Source organism: Mustela nivalis (assembly GCF_964662115.1).
Source record: "Mustela nivalis genome assembly, chromosome: 8".
Lineage (NCBI taxonomy): Eukaryota > Metazoa > Chordata > Mammalia > Carnivora > Mustelidae > Mustela > Mustela nivalis.
The window spans coordinates 4,065,377-4,091,783 of record NC_139027.1 but is presented as its reverse complement, the minus strand read 5'-3'; the positions used below and the strand labels follow the sequence as shown (position 1 = coordinate 4,091,783).

General features: G+C 55.2%; 1 protein-coding gene across 4 annotated transcripts in view; it reads right to left on the bottom strand.

Moving 5' to 3' along the window:
- Nucleotides 1-26,407, bottom strand: part of RNF144A (ring finger protein 144A) — a 109,699-nt gene that overhangs the window by 40,586 nt on the left and 42,706 nt on the right. The window contains exon 1 of one of the 4 annotated variants that reach the window (XM_082744151.1): nt 13,151-13,253. The exons of 2 other annotated variants lie outside the window; for them this stretch is intronic. In XM_082744151.1, coding sequence (XP_082600277.1) covers nt 13,151-13,214 — 64 coding nt within the window. In that variant the 5' untranslated portion in view covers nt 13,215-13,253. Of the gene's footprint in view, nt 1-12,246; nt 12,368-13,150; nt 13,254-26,407 lie in introns of those variants that run through there. One more of the 4 variants, XM_082744152.1, reaches the window with a different exon arrangement.

Genomic DNA, 26,407 nt, shown 5'->3' with positions numbered 1-26,407 from the left:
ACACTCCTTGCTCTCCCCAGCCTCTGGGTTTGGCTCTGTTTCCTGTTTACAGCATCTCTGAAGACATGACCCTTTGCACAACTGCAGCCTTGACCCCTCACTTCCTTTCTTCCTGAACCACGATTTCCACTTGACCTCAAGACAGTGCGGCTGCCTGCTGCCCTGTGTACATGTCAACCATGGTCTCTCACTTCCCTCCCTGAGAACTACTCGAAGCAGGTCAAATTCCGACTTCCTGGCACTGTGCCAGTATTCTTTCCCCTCGAGATTAGAGACTCTCTGACTGCCCCAAATCAGGATTTAAATGTAGGTAACAATGGAACATATTTTCAAAAAAAAGAAAGAAAGAAAAAAATACTGTTTAAGCCTGTCATGGGCCACCCCTGCACACAGGATGCACCGAATATGATTTTACAAACACTGAACAGCTGCAAAGCTGAAATAGGAATTTGCTAAGAAAATCACAATGCACAATAAAAGAAAAAAACAGTCTTTGTTTTCCTAATGGGAAGGTCAAGTCACATGAAGCCAACTATTTTAAGAACATCTGGTCAATTATGAGTATTACTCAATGTAAGGAATTCAAACTGTTTCTGAGGGAAGCGACGTGTTACTCACTGCTGGGTCACGCAGAGTGGCACGTGGTGTAAGATGCGTGGTCTGAGGACGAAGGCCGGAAGGGAAGGCAGGCTGCGTGTTAGCCCAAGCCAACCCCGGGGATGGGCCAGAGCCCTCCCACCCCTGCGCTCGGGTCTGTGCTCATCTGTGGGTCCCTGTGCTCCCCACCTTCACCCTTGCAAAGATGGCCAAGGAAGGCAGGGTATCTGTTGGCCACTCACTGCCCACCTGTCCCTCTCCCAAGGACTCCAACAAGCTCACCTAAGCTGGCTGAGTCTCACCCATTTCCTCCCATCCTCACGCCTTCCCTGCCCCATCACACGTCTGACTCCTCCGAGCCCTCCAGGCACACCCTCAGCCCCTGGTGTAATGAGGGCTCCCTCAGTTCTCTCATCCTTTCGGCTGTCCCCCCTTCCTGGAGTCTCTGCTGCCTGCGGTCAATTGATTCTGGACACCTGCTCCCCAAAACATCAGCCCCGGCACTGCCGGAGAACTTGCTAGTGTGCGACTCCTTGGGCCCTGACCCAGACCTACAAAATCACAAACTCATGGGGGTAGGGGTGGGGTGGGGTGGGGGGAGCAGGGAGAGACCCAGCAATCTATGTCCCCATGAGCCTTCCAGGGATTCTCACCCACAGGGAGGTCTGAGAGCCGCTGGTCTGTGACACTCCGCCTCCCGCACTCCCCACCCAGGTCCACCTGAGCTGAAGCTCCAGGAAGTTATTGTCCCGCAAACACCACAGCACAGCACCGGTGTGTGCCAGGCACCGGGCTAGACTCTGCATACTGACTTTCATCTATTCTTTTTTATGTCTCTCCCTGGGTGAGTGTGGCTCTCCAGGTCTGCTGCATGTTTCAGCTTATCTCACCAACTTGCAAATTTATTATCCAGGGCTGCATGCTGTTCTCTCTCCTCTCACCAGTGCTGGTCACAGGCAGATCTTCCTATTACATGTACATGTGTGTGTCTACATGTATGTGTATATAAATACACACACATCTTGATTGCTTCATGGCATCTCGCATTTTGCGAATCCCTTCCATGCATCATTTCATTGATCTGCATGATGACTTTGAGACTTTAAAAGTTGCCATCATTCCAATTTTACAAATGAGGAAGTCAAGGCACAGAGATCAGGTAAGCCGGGTTACACAGGGTGGGGTCACACACAGCCATCGACCAGCACACTAGCCGTGTGTGCAAGACAGGAAGGCCCAGGCATTGCTCAAGCTCATTTTGATCTCCTTCTGGGAGACAGGAGAACAGGGCCTCCTCGGTCTGCAAAGATATAAGAGAAAGGAATTTCAGTTCTGCCTCTGAGCTTCCCGGGCCTTATTCATTTTGGCGGTGGTGGTGGAAAGCTGCGGCCTCGTAATTTGGGGCCGTCATGGTAGCAGAAACACGAGAATGGTAGCTGAGTAGAAAGTTAACTGCAGAGACGCCGACTTATCCAAGCGCACGGTTTCCTGATCCCTCAGGAAGACACGCGGACGTTACCCCCTCCAGAGGAGAGGGCCACAGCTCAAGGGCAGACAGTCACGATTTCTAGCCAACTGGGCTGCCAGGAATTTACACGAGTGACCTGAAAACCGCAGTCCCGGGAAAACCTGCACATGCACGTATAGAGAAGTTTCATGCACAAATGCCGACACTTGGAAGCACCCAAGGAGACGTCCTTCAGTGAGTGAATGAAATACACCAGTTTCTTCAGCTGGTGGGATGCCCAGACAATAAACTGTTATTCAGAGCTAAACAGAAATGAGTCAGGAAGCCATGAAAAGACACGGGGGATACGTAAATGCATATTCCTGAGGGAAAGAAACTGATCTGAAGAGTCTGCATACGGTGTGATTCAGACCACAGGACATTCGGGAACGCACAGAATTAGGAGACCCGTGATAGTGTGTGGGGGGAAGACAGAGAGCCGAACTACGGAGGATGTTTTAGGACAGTGAAACTACTCAGAACGATACTGCAATGGTGAATACTGTCTTTGTACCTTTATGGAAACCCACATGACACGCAACAGCAGGTGTGAGCCCTACTGTCCGTGTTAGGGACAGAACTGTGTCCTCCTCCCCAAATTCCAAAGTTGTAGCCCTAACTCTCCATGTGACTCTCCGTCTTTACGAGGTCCTTCAGGTTGCATGAGGTCACACAGGGCGGGGCTTACAGGGGAGGACCATCTGGCTCTCTCCCTCCCGCACTGTCTCTCATCTGCCTGTGAGGACACAGGGAAAAGGCGGCCATCTGTGAGCCAGACAGGGGCTCTCTCCAGAACCTGCCCACGTGGGCACCTCATCTCAGACTTCCAGCTCCAAACTGTGGGAAAGACAGTCCTGCTGTTTAAGACCTCCGCCCCCCCCCTCCCTCAGTCTGCGGTGTTTTTTGATGGAAACCTGAGCTGACAGGGTACATGATGCTCTTCAGGTGATTCTCATGTGTCCATATATGTTCATCCTGGGAACAGATGCCCTTCCTGGGGCGGGATGTCAGCAGTGAAGGTGAAGGACGTTGTGCATGTGTGTGAACTCTGTGCACGTGTGTGAACTCTGTGCACGTGTGTGAACTGTGCACGTGTGCGAACTCTGTGCGAACTCTGCAAGTGTGCGAACTGTGCACGTGTGCGAACTCTGCGCACGTGTGCGAACTGTGCACGTTGCGAACTCTGTGCACGTGTGCGAACTGTGCACGTGTGCGAACTGTGCGCACGTGTGCGAACTGTGCGCACGTGTGCGAACTCTGTGCACGTGTGCGAACTCTGCGCACGTGTGTGAACTGTGCACGTGTGCGAACTCTGCGCACGTGTGTGAACTCTGTGCATGTGCGTGAACTCTGTGCACGTGTGCGAACTGTGCACGTGTGCGAACTCTGTGCACGTGTGCGAACTGTGCACGTGTGCGAACTCTGTGCTTTGCCATCAATCTTGCTATGAGCTTGAAACCTGGAGGAAAGAGCTCTTCTTATTATTCTTTTTTTTTAAAGGCTACATCCTGTATGGTTTCTAATTATACGACATACTGGAACTGGCAAACTGCAGATCAGCCAACAGATCAGCAATCCCAGGGGACAGGAAGGAGGAGGAGGCCGGCTGACTAGGTGGGAGCAGGGGGTGTTTTAGGGCAGGGGGATATGCCGCATAAAGCTGCAGTGATATAGTCATGTCACTGTGCATTTACCAAAACTTCACAGCACAGAGAATGAGCCTAGATGCATGCACATTTAAAAACAAAAAACACAAAAAAACTTTAGGAAGCCAGGGCATCCTGAGACGGGGAGAGAGAGTCTAACTCTACCACAAACACACAAAATGACCTCACTGCAGGGGAGGGGCCGGTGCTGAGCCGAGTAAGCCTGGGAAAGAGTCGAGTCTGGAAGACCGCAGGCACAGGGAACCGTCTACAGGCCCCGAGCCCCCGCCGATAGAGCCGTCTCCCCGGCAGGGTGGCTCAGCGGTGCCGAGACGACCATCCGTGTTCACTGGAATCGACACACAAGCAGGCGACGGCAGCGGGCAGGAGCCCGGTTTCTCACTGTTGGGAGTGGAAGGTCCAGACGAGCCAGGGAGGCGGCCCACATGACCCACGTGGTCCCCACCCGCGCGGGAGTCAACAGCGGGAACTCGCAACACACACGCCTCACGCAGGTGCAGACGGCTGCCTCCAGGACCTCTTACGGACACGTGCGCGCGCGGGCTCCCAGGCACACAGCGGTCCCCGCGCTCGGCCGGCTGATGGGGCCCAGACGCAGGTCATGCGTACAGGCAAGGACACCCCCGCCTGCAGCAGGCGCACCACGTGCCTAGACCTGGGCTCCTAAGGGCAATGAGGATACGAAGGAGGCAGATTGAAGGACCTGCGCGGGAATGTTCCCGCTGATTCTGGAACGTCCTGTAATGCCACAAAGCAAGAAGTCCTTGAGCGGGGCAGCCGGCCACAGAGCTGGGGTATGTCACCGCAACACGGGAGCCAGACGCACTGGCCCTCAGGGCCTGACATGAAGTGTACAGATTACTACACAAAATAGAAAATAAATGTCCATAAGCTCACACTGACATAAATACGTGGCTGAATGAATGAATGAATGAATGAGAGAGAAAAGATACTTCTCTCATGCAGAAAATAACCCAAGAACTCTTGGTGGCTTCCCCACCAGAAGCAGGAGCCTAAGTCCAACTCCACGTGTGGCTGTGCAGGGTGGCTTCCTGCGGGGAGGACAGCGTGGACGTGGAGTGGGGAGTCACCGTGCGGTGGAGAAAGCGGCCGCGCACCCGAGCCAGGCGACCCAGGCAGCCTGCGCCGTGGTGGGTCACGGCGACCGCGTGAACCCTTGAGTGTATGAGACAGACACGGCACCTGTGTCTCCGTGGTCTTCTTCCCCAAACCCACAAGCCAGCCTCAGACAAACCCCCACAAGCCTCAGGGTCTTCCGAAGCAAGGAAAGTTGGAGAAACTGCTGGAGGCGCGGGAAGCCGGAGGAGGCGGGAGAAAGGCGTGCCCTGGGTGTCCTGGAGGGGACGGGCTTCGGGACAGAGGACGGACACTGGGGGCAGAGCATGGGTGTGGGAATGAGGAGTGGACTTCCATCCCTCACGTTCCAGCACCAGGTCACAAGCTGTGACAAGTGCAGCGGCCGCTGCGGACGTCACTAGTCCGGGGAGCGGGTGCAGGCGAGCTCCCAGTCCTTCCCGTCTGCGTCATTTTCCTAAACTGAAATCCAGATCTGCTAACTGCATCTAATCTAAGTCTGTACATCTAAATCTGAAATGCACGAAAATAAAACGCTTATTAGCAAAAAAAAAAAAAAAAAAAAATACACCGCCTTAACTTTTCCACTTAAACCCAAATAAGCCTACTGAAATGCAGATTCTACTGGAAAGGGTAACATTTTTAAGCCATTGTTTTCCCAAATGGCCTTATCAAGGGTGACACTGAAAACCTGAGAAATACATTTATTTTCATAAATGTCACCTGAGAAATATTGCGTGAAGTCTAGTTAGAGGGTTTGTTGCTTATTTTTAACCATTAGACTGTGTGGTTTCCACCTTTCTGGGCAGCCCAGTGACGCTGCAAGAAAGGTTCGAGTCCGAGTGGACCGGACCGCACTCGCTCACTCAGAGGCCACCACAGATCATCAGTGTGCAGGGGGCGGGGGACAGGGAGCTGCTCTTAGTTCTTTATCTGAAGCACTCCGCCCTCGGAATCTGCAGGGGAGCGGGGAAGGGCAGACACCATCGACAGAGGAGGAGCCACAGAGCGGAGAGGGCCACCGCCCGTCCGGGTTGCCGCTGTGCACAGCCCCCATTCTTAACAGATCCACGCGAGAGACTGCCACGGACTTGCGTGCTGCTTGGGTGGGCTTGGTGAGGACGGAGAGGGCTCCGCCGTTTGGAGCGGCCATAGCAAGACACTGAGGGCCCATGTCACGGGAGACATCTCCTGCCCCAAAATGCCACCCCGCATCTGTCCCGTCACAGCACGCGGAACAAAACACAGGGTTTGAGCAGAGGCTGCTAGTCTGATGCCTTCTGTAGCAAGGCCCCTGGGAAGCCCACGCAGACAGGACAGATTCCTACAGAAAACCCCCCCAGAGACACTTCCAGTCATGTCGGGGGCTGGGACTTTGAGATTCTTGCTCCCTGGCTGGGCAGATCTGCAGACCTGCAGACCTGCTTCCAGAAGGTGCGACTCTGGTGGGCAGCTTGGCTTGGGACACGGTCGGCATTCAAGGCAGGGCACTCACTCTCACTGCTCAGGGGGATAAAATACTTTGCAGACAAGCTGCAAATGAGCTGGTAGCTTCCATGGCCCAGCCAGCTTCCCACGGACGGCCCAGACAAGCCTGTGCCCTGACCTCCGTCCAGGAACGAAATGCAGAGGAGACACGAAGGACTTACTGTTTCAGCTCCAATTTGCAAATGTTACACTGTGGCTACCAGCAAGGGACGCTTTAAAAGTCAAACACAGAACACCATTACTTAGGCTGGAGGAAGTCTCTGGATTATTTGTCCTCTTTTGTAAAATTTCTATTTTTTTTTTTTTTTTTTTTTTTACTTATTTAACAGAAAGAGAGTGAGAAAGCACAAGCAAGGGGAGTGCTAGAGGGAGAAGCAGGCTCCCCGCTGAGCAGAGATCCTGATGTGGGGCTCCATCCCAGGACCCTGGGATCATGACTGAGCCGAAGGCAGACGCCTTACCAACTGAGCCACCTGGGCATCCCTGACTGTCTGTCCTCTCAGAGAGGATTTCCTTACTCTGAGCCATTCAGGGATTTGCTAAGAAGTCACACAAACCCCCACCACCCCACCCCACTTCCTTCCACCTGAGGATGAACTCCCTAAAGCATTCTTGCCAAACCCGCCAGTGATACCGTCATTACGTCCCATCTGATTTTTCCGGATACGGATACAGAGATGAGCTGCAGAATATACAGACGTCCAGGATGAAGCCTGAACTGATCCTAACCACACTCTGACCCTAAGCGATCCTAACCGCCCTCGGGCAGACAAGGGACAGTGTGTGGGCAGTAGGAGGCTGGTCCACGCCGGGGTCTCCCTGCCCCTATAAGTCGCTGCTGGGTGGCAGCACGTGTCTGGCCGGCTCATGGGGGTGGCAGGTCCGACACAGCGTTGCTTTCTGTGAGGCACCGGCAGAAGCCTTGTTGCTAGGACGACAAGCCTGGGAAATTCCTGTACTTGGGGCTTTGCCAACCCCTTGAGTTCATGCGTTAAGACCTAATGGAATAAGGAGCAGGCAGTGGAGTGGGAGCAGGCCTCTGGGAAGAGTCAAGAAACCAGCTCTGTTGCTCACTGACCACACGACCCTCACGGCCCGTCACTAGCCCTCCATGGATCCATGGCCTTGCCCTCACTTTGGCCGCGAGAGCTGGCCCCCGGGGTTCCTGAGTCCACGAGCCCCTGCTGCGCCGACACAGCGGAGCAGGGTAGCTCGGCTCCCGTGAGAGGCCTCCCCCCTGTGCTGCCGCCCCAGCAGCAAAGGTCTTCCCAGAGGTGGGCAACGGGTCTCAAGGGAGACAGCAGCTCCCGGATGCAGCCCTGCTACCACGGGTCTGCCTCCGAGCCCACGCTGTGCCTGCGCCCCTGAGTCCTGTTCTGTCCATCAGACCCTGTAAACACTCAGCACCCTCCCGTCCTGCCAACAAGTGCCCCTCAGGAGGCCCTCCCCGTCCCATTCCTGCACCTGCACACCCCGACCCTTTCACTGGCATCAGTGAGTTAGCCATTGTTGGTAGGTTGCCACGAGTCCGAAGCACCGTTCTAGACACGGGATGGAGAGAGCCAGACGTGCCACGCTGGGCACCGTCGGGTAACCAGAACCTTCCTTCCCTGGCTGAAGCACCTTCCCCGGGAGATCTCAGCCTGAAGGAAAAGGGATCCAATGAAAGGCAGAAAATGACAAGGAATCTGTTCAAAGAACCTTCAGGGAAGGTGAGAGGAATCCCCTTTCATTATGCTGAGGTTTGAACTTATTTGATCTACTCCAGCCAGAAAACTGAGTAAAATCTGCACCTTCCAGAGACATTTTACTGTACGGATATTCCAAGTTCGGTTATGTCGGAGCATGCCTTTGCCTTCTGTCCAGGAGCAGATGGGGAGGGCGATGGGGGCCGGGGGCACCGGAAACACAGCACAAGGCAGGCCCCGGCACTGCTTGCAGCCAGAGGAGGCAAGGAGCTTGGGGCAGGGAGGCAGGCACCGAACTGGCAGGACCGGGACCCACTCGTGTGTCTCGAATAAGCAAGCGGCCTCAACAGCCCAGCCTGATGTCCCGGTGGTGCACAGGCAGGCCAGGACCAAGAGCACTCCAGAGGTCAGCAACAGACGGGGTCTCCACACCTGGGCACGGTGCATGCTGTTCACAAAAAGAAAGAAGCCCCACATGGAGTCACGGGTCCCCGGCAGCCTCCCTCAGGAACAGGACCTCTTGAAAGCCCTTCTAAAAGGTCCTGATGAGCTCTGGGGAGGCCATCTGCAGGATAAAATCCCGACTGCCAGGGCAGCTGGGTGGCTCTGGTGGCTAAGCATCTGCCTTCGGCTCAGGTCATGATCCCAGGTCCGAGGATCGAGTCCCATGTCCGCCTTCTGGCGCAGCAGGGAATCTGCTTCTCCCTCTCCCTCTGCCTGCCTCCCCGCCCCCTGCCGCTTGTGCTCTCTCTCTGTCAAGTAAATAAATAAAATCTTAAAAAAACAAAACAGAACAGCCCTGCTCTTCTTCCTTCCCTGGAAAGAAGACGTCCTGGCCTGAAGCAAGCCCTTCTTCCCTCCTGCTGCTGCTGGCTTCTTGCCCACCGTCCCTCCCACAAACAGCCTCTCCTGTGACACCCGCCAGAACTGCTCCCCCTTGCTGGATGGGGTGCTGCCCGGCTCAGGAGCTGCTCAGGGAAGCCAGCGAGGTCTTCAAATCTACTTGGTTGGATTTCATTTTTTAACTCGTGTACACACCCACTGGAATTTCTGAAATGCAGGTTGATGCTGCTGGGGTGGAGAAAACGTTACTCAGCTCACACAGGCTGCCACAGACGGTGGGGACCCCCACCCACCCCGTTACTAACCGAAGGGGACCCCAGAGTGCTGGGCGCCCACATGGCTCCAGTCACCAGGAAGGTCAGCCCTGAGCAGATGGACAGATGGTCCCGCCCTCGGGGAGCTTACGCTCCATGGGGAGTGGCCGCAGCAACCCAAGTCAGAGGTCGGGGACCCGCTGGGCAGGACATGGTGACAAATAGGGCCGATGACAAGTGCCCACATTCTGGACACTGAAGGAGAAGCTGCTGGGACGACTGAAGGTCGGGCGTGGGTGTGAGCAAGGGCAGTCGGGGGCCCGGGCTCTGACCGAGCAGACAGGACAGAAGCCAGGGGAGGAGCTGGTCTGGGTGGTCCGAGTTTCTCCAGCACCTGCCCGCTGGCTGCGGGCACATCCGTGAGACCCCCTGAGCCGCCCCCTCCTCCCCCATGAGGCAGACAGTATTCTGGGAGTGGCAGACGAGGCGGTGCTGGGCCAGGCCGAGCTCCCCAGAGCCTTTATGAGCCGGGTTTGTGGACCAAGAGCCAGGCCCTCTCCTGGGACGGCCTTCAAACTCAGAATACTTTTTTTACACTTTTGAAGATCATAAAACCACCAAATCACAAGCCAACAAAGAAATGTAGGCCAACAAAACCTAAAATACTCACTCTCTGGCTCTCCCCAGAAAAGTCTGCTGACCCCCGCCCGATCGGTGGGCACCTCCGCTCCACACATGGGGCCAACCCAGGCTTCCTGAACAAAGCTCACAAAGACCCTGAGAGCTGGTTCCAGGTCACCACCACAGCGAGGACTGGAGTAGCCGGAGTCCGGAAAACGCCAGGTGCGTGCGCACGAGCGCTGGCCTGTACACTGAGACGTCTGGCTCCCCGGTACGGGACCTGAGGGGGACGCGCGACAGGCGAGTGCAGCTTCTGAAGGACACGTCTCTGCTTCCCTGCACTGGTGCCCCAGACCATTGAGACCCTCAGGCTCCCAGGATGTGTTCTGGAAAGAGTTCAGCACAGGCCAAAGGGCCCAACCCACACCCTTGAGCCAGGGGACACTTGCGTGAGAAAGCCCACAGGAGGCCCCACTGCTCTTGGGAGCGTGGCCAGGAGCTCTCACTGGGCCCCCATGCAAGCCCTGCAGCCCACGTGGGAGTCCAGACACATTCAGGCTCCACGTCTCTAGATCTGGAAGCCGTACCGTGTGCCGTCTACTGATCCCAGCGGGGGACCAACAGGCGAGTCCCACCTGAAGAACAGGACTGGTTCTCCCTGACCTGGAGCTCACCGTACCTGTGCCAGATCCTTCCTATGACATCTCCACGCGGCTCTCTAACTGTGGCCATCATCAGAGCTCACTGTTAACGGCTAATAAATTGTGAGCCACTGTGCACGGGGCTGGGCAGAATCCACGGCGTTCTGGTCCATGGACCTCGACCATGTTTCCAGTGTCATAACAGTCGGAACCACCGTCCAAGGGCTCTCTTGTTAGAAAACAAGCAGGACAAGCCTTAGGAATGGTATGTCACCCCAGCGGTATGATGGTTGGGACAACCACGCTACTAACCTTTATGTTTTCCCAAACACAATGGCCCGCGACTCAGTACGGCCCCCTCTTCCTCAACCCTCTGATCCCCCACATGAAACCGCCCACACCCACACTCGTCACTCCCTGTCACCTTCCCCTCTCTGGCCCCCACGGCCGTGTTCCGACGTGTGCAATGAGCGCATCTTGATTTCTTTGCTCTCTTCCCCCTCAAGAATGCAAGCTCCACGAGGAGGTCAGTATAACCATTGGACAACTGAAAAAAACCCACCCAAAAGAAAAAACTGCTAATGCGATTTTGTTCTCTCCCTCACTGCCTCGTTAACTCGGTGGGAAAAGCCGTGTCTCCACGGGGCAACGTGGGTTTCCCTGGGGCGGAGAGGACAGTTCCCTTCCCCAAGAGCCAAGGAGACAAGCCGGTGGGTCTCACTCCCCCTGCACAGACAGAAGAGAGGCGGATCCCCCAGAAGTACCTTCTGATGGGAACAGCATCTCTTGTGCTCTCAGGAGAAGGGGCCTTGATTTCTGGCTTCTCTGCCCCACCTCTGTTCTGCACTCCATCAACCCACACTGCAGGGGCAGGAAGCCGGCTCAATTATCTTCACTTAACACATTAAGAAGCAGGGCTGGGGAAGATCAGTGATTTGCCCGAAGTCCCACAGTAACAAGTGGACACTCCCAGATTCTTCTCCTGCCGTGGGAAACCCACATTCCCTTCACATACCACACGCCCGGGCTGCACCAGGTCCCAACGGTCACCCCACGGCCCCTCCTGCTGGAGCCTGGGAGGGCTCCTTCCCCCACCAGGTCACCCCCTCCACAACACACAGGGCCAACTGCTCACCCGGCTGACCTAGCTTCTAGAAAATGGAAGAGGCTGCCCTCTGAGGGCATGTACTCCTGGTGCTTTAAGTTTTCCCACCTGAGAAGAATAATTTTCATCACAGAGAACCTTCCGGTTGTCCCATTTGCATCTTGCTTAATGATGCAAACAATATGACTATTTAGTGGGCTCCAGTGCAGGGGCGGACCCAGCACTCCACTTCCCTAATGAGAAGACGGTTCATCCCCACACGAAGGCTCTTCTGTCTTGCCCAAAGTTAACGCCAAAGACTGTCCTGCTAATATCCGGAGGGGAAAATCTCTCCTCTCACTGAGCCTCCCAAGCTCTCCACGAAGAAGGCTGGCCCTCGTTGGCCCTCACACAGGATCACCCGGAGGTCCGGAAGCGCCCGCCCGCCGCAGCCCGTCCCCCCACGTCAGAGACGGGTCCTAACGGTCCTCGCACATCCAGGCCCCGGCCACCTCTCTAGAGCTCACATTCCGGCAGGGCCTCCCCATCTCCCCCAGACCCGACCCTGGGTGGGGAAACCCGAAGTGCTGATGAGCTCACAGGACGGACACGGAGCCACCAAGTCGCGACAGAGAGAGGTGACAGGAGCTGTGCTGGAAACGCCCCCTGTTCCCGATGCCTCGCCCGCCCCCACGCTGCGGGCTCCGGCCAGACCACGCTGGGAGCTGCACCAGATGTTAAAAACAAACGGCAGAACTTACTCAAAATTAGCTCTGACATGGTGGCGTGGGTCCGCGGGACACCGGCAGACCTCTCACTCCAAGAGAAGAAAAGCCCCGGACGCCCAGGGCCGGTGCTCCACCCGCAGCCCGCTGCTTCCTGAGCCCAAGCTTCGTTCACAGCCCACCCCCGGGGGACCGAGCATAATCAAATAAACTGATGCAACCTTTCCTGATGGGAGACGAAGACGCGAACTTCTGATTATTCCCAGGAAAACACCAGCCACAAGCCGGGAGCGCGCTTCCAAGGGGAAGCGTTCCTGCTGGGAATGCCCAGAATAACACAAGTCTCTGAACCGTATTCGCTTCCAGCGCGACCTGACAGCCTGGGGCTTTCCTCCCAGGCCCCGGGCATGGAGCGCTTGGCCGCGGAGGGCAGACGTCGGCGCCGGGGAAGGACAGCCCTGCCGCAGCGATAATGGGTCTAATGGGACCAGCTTCTCTTACGGACGTAAAACTCTGGTCACTTGAGAATCATTAGTGTAGTCTGGCAGCACCAAAAATAACAGAACCCACTCTGTCCACCACTGTTTTCCTCACTCACAAGTGAGCACCGGGCTCAGACACATCCACGGCCGTGCACGGATTTCCTGGCGTTCCAGAAGGAAGCAGGTCCAAGCTCTGCAGGGTTGCGTAAGGCTGAGTCTCCCCTCCTCTCCTGGCCGGCTCCCCCCGCCCACCGCCCCCGGTGCCCCCTGCAGGAACAAAGGGCTGGGCTGGGTGCTTTCTCGGGGTCCCTGCCAGCTGGGCACCTGGCACCACCATGACCACAGCCAGTTTCTCCCCCTAGAAACTGAGGGTCTTCTCAAGGGCCTCCCCTCCCACACGTCCTCACGTCTCTCCGGGCTCCCCGCTCCGCCCCAGCACTCCTCACCGTCTCGCTTACGGTACTTACGTGTGGACTCTGTCCCCGCTCCAGAATGTGCTGTCGCGGACGCAGCAGTCTCCATGTGGTCCGCTCAACCCTCGGTCCAGAGACCCCACGGCAGCACTCCCACAGCAGACGCGCACAAAAGGAGGTCGGCACACTCACACGCCAGACATCGCCTGGCCGGGGGGGGGGGGCACGCGGGGACAGGGCGCTAAAAGGACTGCCCCTTCTATTACCTGAGGAGCTCCCCGAGTGACGGGGAGAATCCGATGCCCGTGGAGCATTGACTGCCTGACACAACGTTCGACATCACACCTGGTTCGATGTGCTCTACACGGAAAGTCAATATTTGCTGAGTGGATGGCTCAGTAACTACTAGCAATTAAGGGTGATTTTCTCTACAGTGAAATAAAAAAAAAATAAAATAAAATAAAAACCACTCATTTTGGCCCAATAAATTTATGTGGAAATTGCCCAAAGGACCATGGTGTGAACATGGAGAAAATCTGCCAAGTTTCTCTTCCTGGGAACCAGGGCGCTGGCTCCCGGCCCCAGCTCTGCCCTCAGCCAGCTCCGTGACCTTGGCAGATCTCAAGGGCTTGGAGCCCTAATGCACGTGCGTAGAAAATGATAGGGTTCATTTTCCACCTGTAAAAAATTCAACTGCACATTTCCTAAATTACAATAACTTGGTTAGAGTTATAGAGACACCAATCAATTTGCATCATTGCAAGTGCAACAAGAGGCCTTTTGGACTAGCAAGAGGCAATATTCACTGATTTGCTTAACAGTGTTTAAATCCCGTGTCTAGGAATGCACAGAACTGAAAACATTAGGGGCACGAAAATGCTCATTACGGTATTTCCCGTAACGTGGTTAAATGTGAAGTGCAAGGATACGATTTTTTAAAAGGCTCAAAACCAGCAGAAGCATGGAAAGAAGAATGGAGAAGTGCAGGCGCACGGGTTGAAGTTCAAAATGACACAGCAGGTGGAAAGAGGTTTTGGTCAAAATCTGCAAACTGTACCTATGCTGACCCACTGACCCAGAAACCCCACTTCTGGGCACGGGAACACTATGTAAAGTCAGTCACAGGCGCCCTGTTTGAAACACCAAAAGATGGAAACCGATCCACGTCGGACACTGGTGGAATAAGCCGTGGGGCATCCACGCCGTGGACAGCAGGCCGCTGCCAACCGCATGGACGGCTTGCTAGGCATGAGAATGGGAAGGTCTGCAAGACACGTTACGCTTGCACTTAGGTTTACCTGCATAAAGAGACAGGTAAAGGTATGAGTACCCTGGATCTTAATTAAAACAGCGTCCTAATGCAGTGAACAAGGCTTGATGGTGGAGGGAATGGCCAGGCACAGAGGCAAAGAGAACTTCTCAATATTTATGTTTAAATAAATCTGTTTGCAAACAATATGGACATCCCTATTTTTTTAAAGATTTTTAATTTATTTATTTGACAGAGAGAAATCACAAGTAGATGGAGAGGCAGGCAGAGAGAGAGAGAGGGAAGCAGGCTCTCTGCTGAGCAGAGAGCCCGATGCGGGACTCGATCCCAGGACCCTGAGATCATGACCTAAGCCGAAGACAGTGGCTTAACCCACTGAGCCACCCAGGCGCCCTGGACATCCCTATTTTAAAATCACAGGGTTTTGGGGGCTCCGGGAGTCTCAGTCATTAAGCGTCTGCCTTCAGTGAGGGTCAGGATCCCACTCCGGCTCCGCACTCAGTGGGAAGCCGGCTTCTCCCTCTGCCACTCCCCTTTTGGTGTTCCCTCTTTCACTCCCTCTCTTTGCCAAATAAATAAAATCTTAAAATAAAATAAAATAATAATGTTTTGGGCTTCCTTCAGCAGCACATATATTAAGATTGTGATGTTCTAATAAACTGAATTTGAATGTTATACTCATGATAGTTCAGGATAAAGAAAGGGTCTCCCTCCTGGTCTTCAGGCAGTGAAGGGTTAGCGCCTTTCCACGCGGCACACCTGCTGCCTACCTAGAGTTACGAAACATACATCACTATTACATAATTTGAGAGAAAAGTTCCCAATGATATTTAATAGCATTTTTCTCCTCCGGGCTGACTTAGAGTTCCAAAAATGTCAGTGCATCTCTGCTCTCCTACGTGTCTCTTTCGAATTCAAGATCTGACATTTAATTTATCGTCGACGGGTTCAACATCCTTCAACGGGCTGCCTGTCAGAGCCGGGACTTTGGACGAGCCCCTGTCAGCTCGAGGAGAAAGGCGTTCACAGGGCCAGGCTTCCCCACAAGGGGAAAAAAAAAAGAAAGAAAAGAAAAAAGTGACATTAATTCAAATAAGAATTTTAAAAAATAATAATAATAGTAGCTACTGTTTATTAAGACCTCCTGGGCCTCCTGCCTTTGTCATGCATCTGGTGGAGGGGCCCAGGCCCAGGGAGGCCGGCCACCAGTCCAGGCCCACTCTCCGACCCACAGGGCTCCCTCGTCTGAAATGAAACTAGACCGGGTGAAGCCACAGGTGTCACAAGGCGGTGACACCACTGGCCACGTGGGGAACTGTGCTTCAAACCCGGTCAAACAACATGGGTGGAGAACAGGTGTGAGTGAGCTTCCGCCTCCCCTTCGGCAGGGTAGGATCTGAGAGGGAGCCGGTGACCGAGGGAGCCGGTGACAGAGCCGGCCGTCATCCGCGGGGCAGGAGGAGCACCAGCCACAGCCCAGGAAACCGTGGGACCAGTCCTGAGTCCTACATCCTTCCTCCCGCCGCGGAACAGCCTGCTACCCCAAAGCCCAGGAGACGTGCGGCGCATCGGTCAGCAAATTTTATCCACTCGGGTCAGACGGTAAGTATGTTGGGTTTTGAGGGTCACACGGCCTCCGTAGCGACGACCGGACTCTGCTGTTGGAGCCCCACGGTAGCCGGGCACAGGTGCCGCTCCTGAGGGGCCGGGCGCCGACGTGCATGTGGGACCCGACAGGGCGCCCGCCAGGGCCGAGATCCCGCCGGCCAGCCCAGCCCCTCCCCTTCTCCACACGGTTCACTCGCGTGACAAAGGTGCATTGCCCTAAAATTTCATTTCCACTCCAAAATGCCCGCGCCTGCTGGGATGACACGTCCCAACCCCTTCTCGGCCCCCACACCGCCCTCGTGGCCTCCCAGGACTCGGACCCCATCAGCATCGAGAAAGAACATTCCATCTCGGCCTCGCGCCCTAGCGCTTTTTGCCTGAAGAAGTTCTGGGCCTTCCCACACACGGCCTCACGGGTCCCGTTTCAGCCGCACAAACACCCTCCTCTCTCCTTCTCCACGAGTGAATCTGCGTCCCTCCCTCACAAGCCTGCTGGTGGCATCGCCTAAGACCCCCACAGACAAGCAAGAGGACCCCGTGTGAATCTCAGGGGCCCGTGTCCGAGGCAGCTCCCCCCAAGTTAACCTCCACAGCAAGTGGACAAGTGTCTCGGGGTCGAAGCGGGGCCACCTGGCCTCACGCTTATGACTTTCTGTAGCTTTTGTTCTGCGGGTTTGATGACAACATGGCGCCTTCCTACGCCCACATCCTCACAGAGGCCCAGGACGTGCCACAGGACGAACACAGCCAGCCTGCGGTTAAACAGGGGATGTAGTTCTGAGGAAAGAGCCTCAGTCTCTTTTATGCATGGAGTACGAGACACCATGTGAGCCTCACACAAACAACGTCCTTCATGGAAGGTGTATGTGGTCTCTGGGGTCAGAGGCCACTGGGTTTGGATCCCACTCAGCTGCCACGTTACCACGTCAGCCACGCTGCTATGACAAGTCCTGCAAGGCCCATGGTTCCTGGGGTGCCAGATAGAACACGACACTCATACCGCTTCACTTAACCTTCTCGCTGGCTGTGAAGTGCACACTCGCATCCCCACTTTACAGATAAGAAGACTGAGATGTTCGAGTCCCACAAAGTCTCCCCTGTTAAATATCGGAGCCCAGCGTCACCAAGGTAATGCAGCTCTCACAGCTCCAGCCGTAACTCAGGGCGTTGTGGGCTCCGCTGGCGGCAGGGTCTTCCTGCCTCTCATCATTCAACATGTGCCTTTGGGATCTTCTGCCCCCGTTGGTGGAAGATGGGCACGGCCTAGCTAAGGTGAGCTGGAGAACTGATCTCACTACCTCTGTCCTGCCTGATCACCTGCCTTACAGCGGCAAGTGTCTATAAAATGTTTCCTCTGGAAGATCCAGCCAGGACACAGTCCACGGATAGGACCCCTGACCTTGGCCTGTACAGGAACATGTACAGGTTGGACACATCCCAGAGACACAGCTGGTGCCTTGTCAGCCACGGTCATAAGAAACATCTGTAGCCAGTCTCTCAGGCAGGGGTGTTTATAAGCTAGAGGGGCCAGGAACCAGGGGACCTAGAAAGGGAAAGGGGTGCCAACAGGAGTCTGACCCTACTTTTCCACTCCAAAAAATCACTATTAGCCCATAGAAGACACCACCTGAGGCTGCCTCTGCTCAGCCCAACCCACTCGAAAAATTCTTCTAAAGGTAAAAATAAGTTGCAGGCATATGAAGATGTGCAGTTTAAGAAGACGAGTGGGGGTGAACGCCAGAAGTTATATAATATCCCGGCTGTAGATCGGGGGGAAGTTCTCTCCCCAAGGTTGACAAACGAGCAAAGGGGCACGGCAGCATTTCAGACTGTCACTCCATCGCCCACAGAACCGCCACGCAAATGAGTGAGCTTGTGCTCCTAGGACAAGGAGGTAGGGAGGCGGCGGAGGAGGGGGAGACCAGTTAAAATTAGAGTCTGCTCAGGGGGGTGCCATTGCTCGGACTTCCAGCGAAGAGGGTGGGAGCCACTGGCTCCAACCTGGCCACCCGGTTGGCTTGTACTTGTACAAGGTGGTGGGCATGGGCGGGGGGGAGGCGCCGTCCCTGCCAGGACCCCACTCATGAACCGGGCTGCCATCCCCCGACCCTTCTGCAAACCAGTGAGAAGGGCTCAGAAGGAAAACCACTTTCAGCTCAAAAGCAGCAAAGCAGGAAGCTAGAAATAGCTCTTCTGTACTCTCTTCATTTGCAGGAGGAAAGCATTCAAGGCCTCACTTCAAAGGTAGAGGTCCAGGTGCGGGTCAGACAATCGGGAGTTGAATCCATGCCAAAAATACAGTAAAAGAGCAAGGGAGAGCCTTGGGAATCCTATTGTCCACACTCTCGCTCTCTACGTCACTCAGAGATAAGTGACTTCCTCTGCCGAGGACCCAAGCGGCAGAATCAAACCAGGAGACAGGACTCCTGATGCCCAGATCATCGGTGTTGCCGGGCCGCCCCACTGAGACTCCAGGGCGGCCCATTCCCTGTGAGCTGTTCCACGGGGCTGAAATACTGGGCTGAAGGCAGGAAGTCTGCCAGAGCGAAGGGTCAGGGAAAACACACCATCACCCTAAAACTACCTTGTCCTCAGCCAGACCCCACCTAAGAACCCCGTTTGGTTTTCAGTCATAACCATCCCATCCCAAAAGCTGCTGTGTTGTTTATCTTGCAGCATTCTGGATCTTTCTGGTACCTGTGCCAAACGAGATCAGGATTATCCGGTAGGGCAAACGGGCCGCTCAGCGGGGCCCTCCGCACTCTGTGCAAGTCTCATGGTGCCCAAGGAATCAGGCCGGCTTGAGAAACCAGACAACTGAAGGCCACTCCTCACAGCCTCTTAGACATCGAGGGAGCAGAGAGAACACCCGTCTGCACAGCCCTCCCAGAGGTCCCAAGTAACTTCCGGGCTGGGGCCAGCCTCAAGCCAGCTGGAGTTTCTGGAACAAGGACAGCACGGCGGGGCAGCAGGAGGCCAGCAGACAACAGCAGTAAAGCAAAATGAAACGGTGATCCGTGCTTCTGGCTTTCTACGGCCGCCGGATACTCAACAAGGTGTGTGCTCACCCTCCCTCATAATCAAACAGGTAAGAAAATGCGGCAATGGAAAAAGACATGTTTAGGAAAATCATGTGGAGCCAGGAGTGATTTCAGTGCACAAAAATCCAGATCCTTGAGGTTTACTTTCTTTAAGAAACATGTCTGTGCCCTCAGTTTTAGGCAGGCCATGGCTTTGGGGGCATAAATGTAGCTCAAAACTTCCAGTGAGGATGAGGGTCTGGGAGGAAGCACCGGGCCACTGAGAGGTCACTGCAGGAAAGTTGTACGTAAAGAAGGCTCATGTCACCCACATTCCAGGCCTGGACACCGAGTGCTGACCCCAGGGGCATCACATCACCTGGTCACAGAGGCCTGCAGCTCTCCCGGGGAACCTCGGCAAGTCACTGAATCAAGCGAGGCCTCAGTTTCCACATCTACAAAAGGAGGGTGACGCCTGTAGTTTGCGAGTTCTGCCAGAACCAAGGACGGCAGACCGGGTGGCACACATGACTTACTGTGGGCAGTTGTGGGGGCTGAAGTCTGAGATCAGGTGTCCAGGGCTGGTTCCTTCAGAGGCTCTAAGGACAATCTGTCCAGGCCTCTCTCCTCTGGCTCACAGGTGGCTGTCTTCCTCCTCTGTCTCCTCCCACCATCGTCCCTTCCGATGTGTCCGTCTCCACATTTCCCCTTTTTAGGACGATACCCGTGGTGCTGCTGCACAGCCCACCCCAGTGTCCTCGTTTCTACCAGATTCTCTCTAGAAAGACCTTGTCTCCCCACAATAGCACATTACAAGGTCCTGGGGACAGGACTCAGCATAGGAATCTGGGGGCACACAGCCCACAGCAGTACTCAGGGCCGTCGTGAGGACCAGACACATGACTAGACATGACACACTGCTATGTGGCCTGAACTACATCAGTGCTCTGCCAGGAAGGGCAGTTGCTGTGGTCGTGATGACGCGTGCTCCATCACAGATGACGGGCTGTCACCAAGGCCACAGCCATGGACCAGGAGGCAGGAGAGCCGAGATGCCTGAGGCCATGGCCACCATGTCCCTGAACCTGAGACCTCATCTGACCGACACGCGCTGCCAACCTCCTGCTGTCACTGCCAGGGAATAGGACGGCTCTCGGAGGATGTGGCATGACAGTCCTATATTTGAGGAGAGTGCTTCTCTGAGGTGTTGGCAGATGCCCCACGGGTCCAAAAGTGCATCCTTTGTCCTGATGCAGAGTTACTTTGTTTCTCCCCAGAGAAACTGGCTCAACTGATTTGTAACCAACAAATTTATAGGTAACTCTGGCTGCTACATTGTATGGCTGGAGAAAAGGACCAAGTTACCAAGGTGGGTTTGTCTGCTGTGAGGAGACCAGGCTGGCCCTGAGGAGCGGAGGGGGTCCTCTGGCCCCGAAGCCCTGCTGGGAAGCCCAGGGCCTCATTCCTGCTGGGGCCACAGGCCACACTGTAATTACTGGACAGTGTGCCATGTTCCCAGAATAAACCCTTGGTTTGCCCTGGCCGAGGATATGACTAGCAATTGGCTAAGTTGGATATTGCCAACTAGAAGTTTGTTCTGGCATTAATTCTGACCTGCCTGCCTTCTGTGCCCTAAACGTTCACTGTCCTCCTCCTTCAACCAAAATAAAGTACAAATGCCTTCTGCCAAAATATTTTAACTCGTGAGTCATCCCAGAGGATATTCTCATTCTGTATTTTCTAATGCAAATAAGGAAAGCCAGAAGGTTCTAGAATGCATCTGCAGAGCGGCTGCCGGAGAAGGCACTTGACGAAGGGACCCAGGCAAGGCTGGGCAGGCTGGTCCCACCGCTGTCCCCGTCAGCCTGGGCCCTGCGGTCTTAGCCTCACACCATCCCAGCCGATGGCACAGTGCCCTCCCCACAAGTCCCCTCTGTTCCACGTCACAGCTGCAGGGCCCCCGGGGACCAGCGTGGTAGAGCAGGAGGGGCCCCCATTTAAAAGCAGCGAACAAGTCTCAGAGAATGCAGGTTCCTTTCAAGAGGAAACCGTTTCCCTACAGATGTCTGCGTCTCATTGCATGCAGTGACTCGTTTCTGGAAACCATCCGTGTTCCTTGAAATGCTAATAAGAGGCACCCCCAAAATACAGGTTCCAAAAGCAAACATTTGTGCTTTGAGTTTAAAAGTATGTTCATGTCCTTCAACTGATCTGATTCTCCCAGCAAGCCCCTGGGTTTTTCCCCATTCCCACACATAGGAAAATGGAAATCTATGGGAGAAACGCACCTTGCTTCCCCCAGAAGCAGACCCCGAGACACTGACTGAGTCAAGTAGCTTATTTAGAAAGAGATGCCAGGAGCACGGCCGTCGCTGCGGGGAGCGGAGGTAGGCTGGGAAAGGCGAGTGGTGAGGATCTGCTTGCCAGCAATGGCCAGGGCGGGGAATGGAAGCTCTTCCCTCTGGAGAAGGTGGGGGGCCTCTGTCACTCCCTGCTCATCATCACCCCATCCTAGAGGCAAGGGAAGCAGCTCTCCGTGGGCAGGGGCTGCTCCAGGCGGGGCTGGTGTGCTCGTCTCCACACCTGCAGCCCCCACAGGGGCAGGTCAAGGGGGGTCCTGGCACTAAGACCTCAGGCAAGGAGATGCAGGTGCCCACAGCCAGGCCAAGTGGCACTGGGGGGCAGGGGCAGGGTCCTTGCAGGCCCTAGGTCTCCCGTCCTTCCCCCGGCTGGGCGTGCCTGAGCCCTGTGCTTCTGGGAAGCTCTCCTGTGGACAGTGACCAGGAGCCCGGCCCTTCTGCGGAGGAGGAATTCCATGGTCCACGTACAGAGCCACGTACAGAGCCTGGTTTGTGGTCATCTGTCAGGCACTGGTTCGCGGTCATCTGTCAGGCACAGTAGACTCTGACTGGAGGAGGAACAACTCGATGGCGCAGAGATGGGTTAGAAAGTGTTCCGCTCCGCGTGTGAACTGCTAAGAGCCTCTGGTCCTGAAGCGAACAACGGATCATTGGGGAGTCCCAGGAGGGTTGGGGACTGGGGCATGCACGAGGGCATGGGGATGGAGGGGCTCCCAAAGTGCCCTGCAGATGGCTATAAACTCAGGACCCCATTAGCAGAAACCAGGCAGGAACCCAAAGGTCGATTTGGGGAAAGGCGTCTGAGCAGTGTAGACACATGCCCATGCAAGACAGAGGGCTCCCAGGGGCAGTGTCCAGGGCGCGGCGGGGAAGTGGGCCCTGTGCCTGCTGCGGATCAGGGCCCCTGCAGAACCCCAGCGCTCGCCCACCCATGGGCTCCCTCTGCATCCTGCGCACACAACGCCCCCCACGGTTCTTATTCCACTGAAGGAAGGAGCTTCCTCAGACCAAGGGACCAGCTCCCCAAAACTATCTACTGTGCTGCGGGATGCGGGGGAGGAGGCCCTCCCGGAGAGGGCACTGAGTGACGACGGACCTCTACCTTAAAATGTTCTTTTTATAACAGGCTGCTAGGAATATTTTGGGGATTGGGGATTTCAACAGTGGCAATTTGTCCTTCTCCCAAAACAAACCTCAAAGCACAGGCTTGCAGGTTCTGGGAAGCCGCTCCTGCCGACCAGAGAGGGCCCGTCTGCATCTCTGTTGTTTTGCATTCTGCTCCCTGGAAGGACAACATCCCCCACGTGGGGGGTAAACCCAACGCTGAAATCTTCCAGAAACCCCCCGGCCAAGGCCAACGTGTCATGGTGACTCTCACAGGGCCGACCAAAGCACCTCTTTTCTTACTAAATACAGGACTTCAGAAACCAGGCAAACACAGGGCCTCACGACAATTGTTTGCTGAGTGAATGCCTTCTCCTCGGACTGAATGTGTGATTGTGGTGTTTGGAGTGTGTTTTCCTCTCTTTCTTGTTTCTTTCTTTCTTTTTATTTTTTTCTTTATTAAATTACACTAAATGTTTAACTCTCTCAAGACTAGAACGGACATCCTGTTTCAAGATGGGAAACAATACAGGAAAACCCCAGAGAACCTGTACTGGCTGTGAAAACAGGCATTTCCTCTTACTATTATAAAATTAATTAGCAAAAATTTAAAAAAATAAATATCATGCTTCTTTCACTGTTTACCCGGAAAGGACAGGGAAATGGCTTCATCTATGGAGCCCTGAAGACGCAGCCCTGTAATGTTCCTCAGAACCCGGGGCACGGGCCACCCGCCCTGTACCTCCTGTGAAGTCACACCCACATGCACCTATTGTGGGTGCGAGATGTTCACGCCCATGTCCAAGGGTGTAAGAGGGTGCCCAACCCCTCGTAATGATCCCCAAAACTCATCAAACCCTAAACATACAGACCTTTCTGTAACTGGGTAATTGCAAGAAAACGCGTTCCCTGTAAGAGGGGGCCCAGGGCTGCCAACCCGCTGGCCCAGCCCTCCCCCCAGATCCCATGAGCACGGCTCTGCACACACACCACTGAGCAGCTCAGCCTCCCGCCACGGCCACCAACACACCCCCTTGCAGCCACCAAGGATGTGTCCCATCTCCCCTCCCGGCCACGTCACAAACCACTCCGGGCAGAGTGTTTTATGCATCCTGTGATGCCCCCTCCCGGCGGCGCTCGGCCCGCGGAGCTGAGGGAAGCTCTTGTCTACACACCCCTCCAAGGACGCGTCCCGCAGAAGTCCTCGGAGGACTTCTCCCGCCCTGGTGATCCGGCTTCTGCACCCACACCCCCCGCACCCTCCTCCATCTCAAGCCACAGGACGGGGACTCCACGGAAGGAGAATTCGACCAGAGGGCGACTGGCTCTCTGGCTGTCGGTTTTGTTGTCTGTTCCTTTACTAAAGTCTCTGCTCCACTTGCAACAGTTTCCTCTTGTGGGGGCCCCTCTGTTAGTCCTGCTACATTGCTGCCTCTGAGCTGGGGGCCAGTCGGTGAGCGAGGAGGCCACGAGACTCGACAACCAGTCCCCAGCGCGACTCCCAGAGGGACGGTTCTCCCGTGCAAACCCCTACCGCGTGCACGCCATGTGCCCCGCGTCTTCCTCTTGTGTGCGGCTGTCTGGGGGCAGAAACTATATAAAATTCATCTTAAAAACCCCGATCCGTCATCCCGCGATGGCACGTAAAGGACATCTAACCCAGAAACCCTGGGTTTTACCTCCAGATGTGTCCGGAACCAGCAAGAAGGGCCCCTCCTCGACGGAAAGGAAGGACAGAAGTGAGGTAAGGGAGGTGCCCTCCCGGGTCCGTCCGAGCCCCTCCTCTGGCTGTGATCTCTCCTGTCCTTCTGGGTGGAGGCCCCCAGGGGAACGGCATCTACACAGATTCGGTTACACAGATTTGTCCGAGCAGGGAATGAAGCGAGACAAAGGGGCTTTGCAGAGAACAAGAGCCAAGCGGCAGCTCAGCCCTTGGCAAGGCATGTCGGGCGCTGGGGGGGCCCAGGTCTCCCGGCTGATGGCACTGAGGCCTCCGTGGGGACGAGGGAGCACATGGAACCCATCCGACCGGCGGGCTGCGTGTTAACTCCAGGGCCCCAACAACAAACTGGGCAGAAGCTCTCTCACCCCTAAAATTGCAAGGACACGTGTCCACCTGAAGGCTCCTTGCCTGGCCTGTAAGAGTGAACATCTGCCCCACCAGGTCAGGCTTGCGTTCTGAAGGAGGGAACGTTCCTTCCCCTGGGAACTCTGGATGACACCCTGCCCCCTTCTCTCCAGACCCCAGTGTGTCTTTGTGGAAGGAGCAGTTCAGAAAGCAGCGTCCTCACATGTCCAAACCCAGGAGTTGAACCCCTTCCCCCGGACTTGAGAGCCCGAGTCCAGTCTATGTACAGCTCGTCCCCCCAATCCTCAGCTCCCGTGCGCAGGACAGTCCTCGTCCCCCCAGTCCTCAGCTCCCGTGCGCAGGACAGTCCTCGTCCCCCCAGTCCTCAGCTCCCGTGTGCAGGACAGTCCTCGTACTCATCCATCTTTTAAAATCACCAGTATGCTCGGGCTCCTGGATGGTCGGTCAAGCTTCCAACTCTTGATCTCAGCTCAGGTTGCAATGTCAGGGTTGTGAGATCGAGCCCCATGTCAGGCTTGGTGTTGAGCGTGGAGTCTGCTTAGGATTCTCTCTCTCCGCCTCCCCCACCCCGGTCCATCCCCACTCTCTCTCTCCCTCCCTAAAGAAAATAATAAAATAAAATAAAATAAAATCATAACACTCATGTGGTCTCTCTTCCATGGCCAAACCTACCACAGTTCAAAGACCCCCAAAGGTTCGGCACCAGCCTCATGATGGCACAAGCCAGAGGAAGAGCATGGGGTTGTCCAGTCAGGAACTGAAGATACCCTCTGTGTGGGGGCCTGGGCTGGGCGCCGGCTAAGGACACCCCACCTCAGGAAGCTTGCACACAGCGATGAAATGACTCCCACGCATAATTAACCACATGATTGACTGATTGCCCGGTATGACCTATCCCATTGAAGTAGCTGTCGCCACAGCCCAACGGGATATATACGGGGTACCCTGAATTTACAGATGAGGACACTGAGCCAGAAGGATCGAGCTCACACAAAATGTGACACGTGTTTACAGTAAGTGACGGGGAGTTCCCAAAGGCCAACAGACACGACCAGTCCCACGTCCACCCTGCCATCCAGGGACAGCAGCTCCAGGAGGAGGCGGCATGTCCAGGCGGCCTCGCCAGGGATGCTTCACGCAAGAAGGCCCTCTGGGATCGGGGGGATGTCGCTACGTGAGAGCAAAGTAATGCCAGGCAGGACCACAGACGAGACACGGCCCAGCCACGCTGTGGAAGTGAAGGCGGGGCCTGACCGAGCCCCCCACAGCACGATGGGCCTCGCCAGGGTTCCCGTTTACTGAAATAAACGCTACTGGCCTCCTTGCTGAGCACAGCTCATCTCTCCCAACCCATGAAGATCTCCTTCAAGGCCGGATCTACGTCTCTCTTTGGATCCCCAAAAGCTGTACTCACAGAGCTCTGAACAATGTCAGTGCTTAACACAGAACTCAATGAACAGTGAGCATCCTGAGACAGACAATGCACTTTTATAGGAGTCCAATCTCCAAGAATTCGTCCTTTCCCGGTCAGATCTGGACTGCATACATCATTTTAACACCTGAGTACAGCTAAAGGAAGAGAGTGTAATCTGAATACAGATCAAATACCTACAGAGCAACCAACCTTTCCATGATGGGATAAGGGGCAGCAAGAAACCCATGAACCGACTTAACATTCGACGTAGGAAAATAAAGGCATTTATTCCTTCTCCTCCACCCGCAGAAGCTCCCGGGTCTCCGCGTGCCATCCTTGCACGGGCGCCACGCTCATCTTCACTGTGTGGTTCCAGACTTTTAGTACGTGCACATTCTCAAAAGATGTTTTAAAGGAGAAAATACAACAAAAGGCAT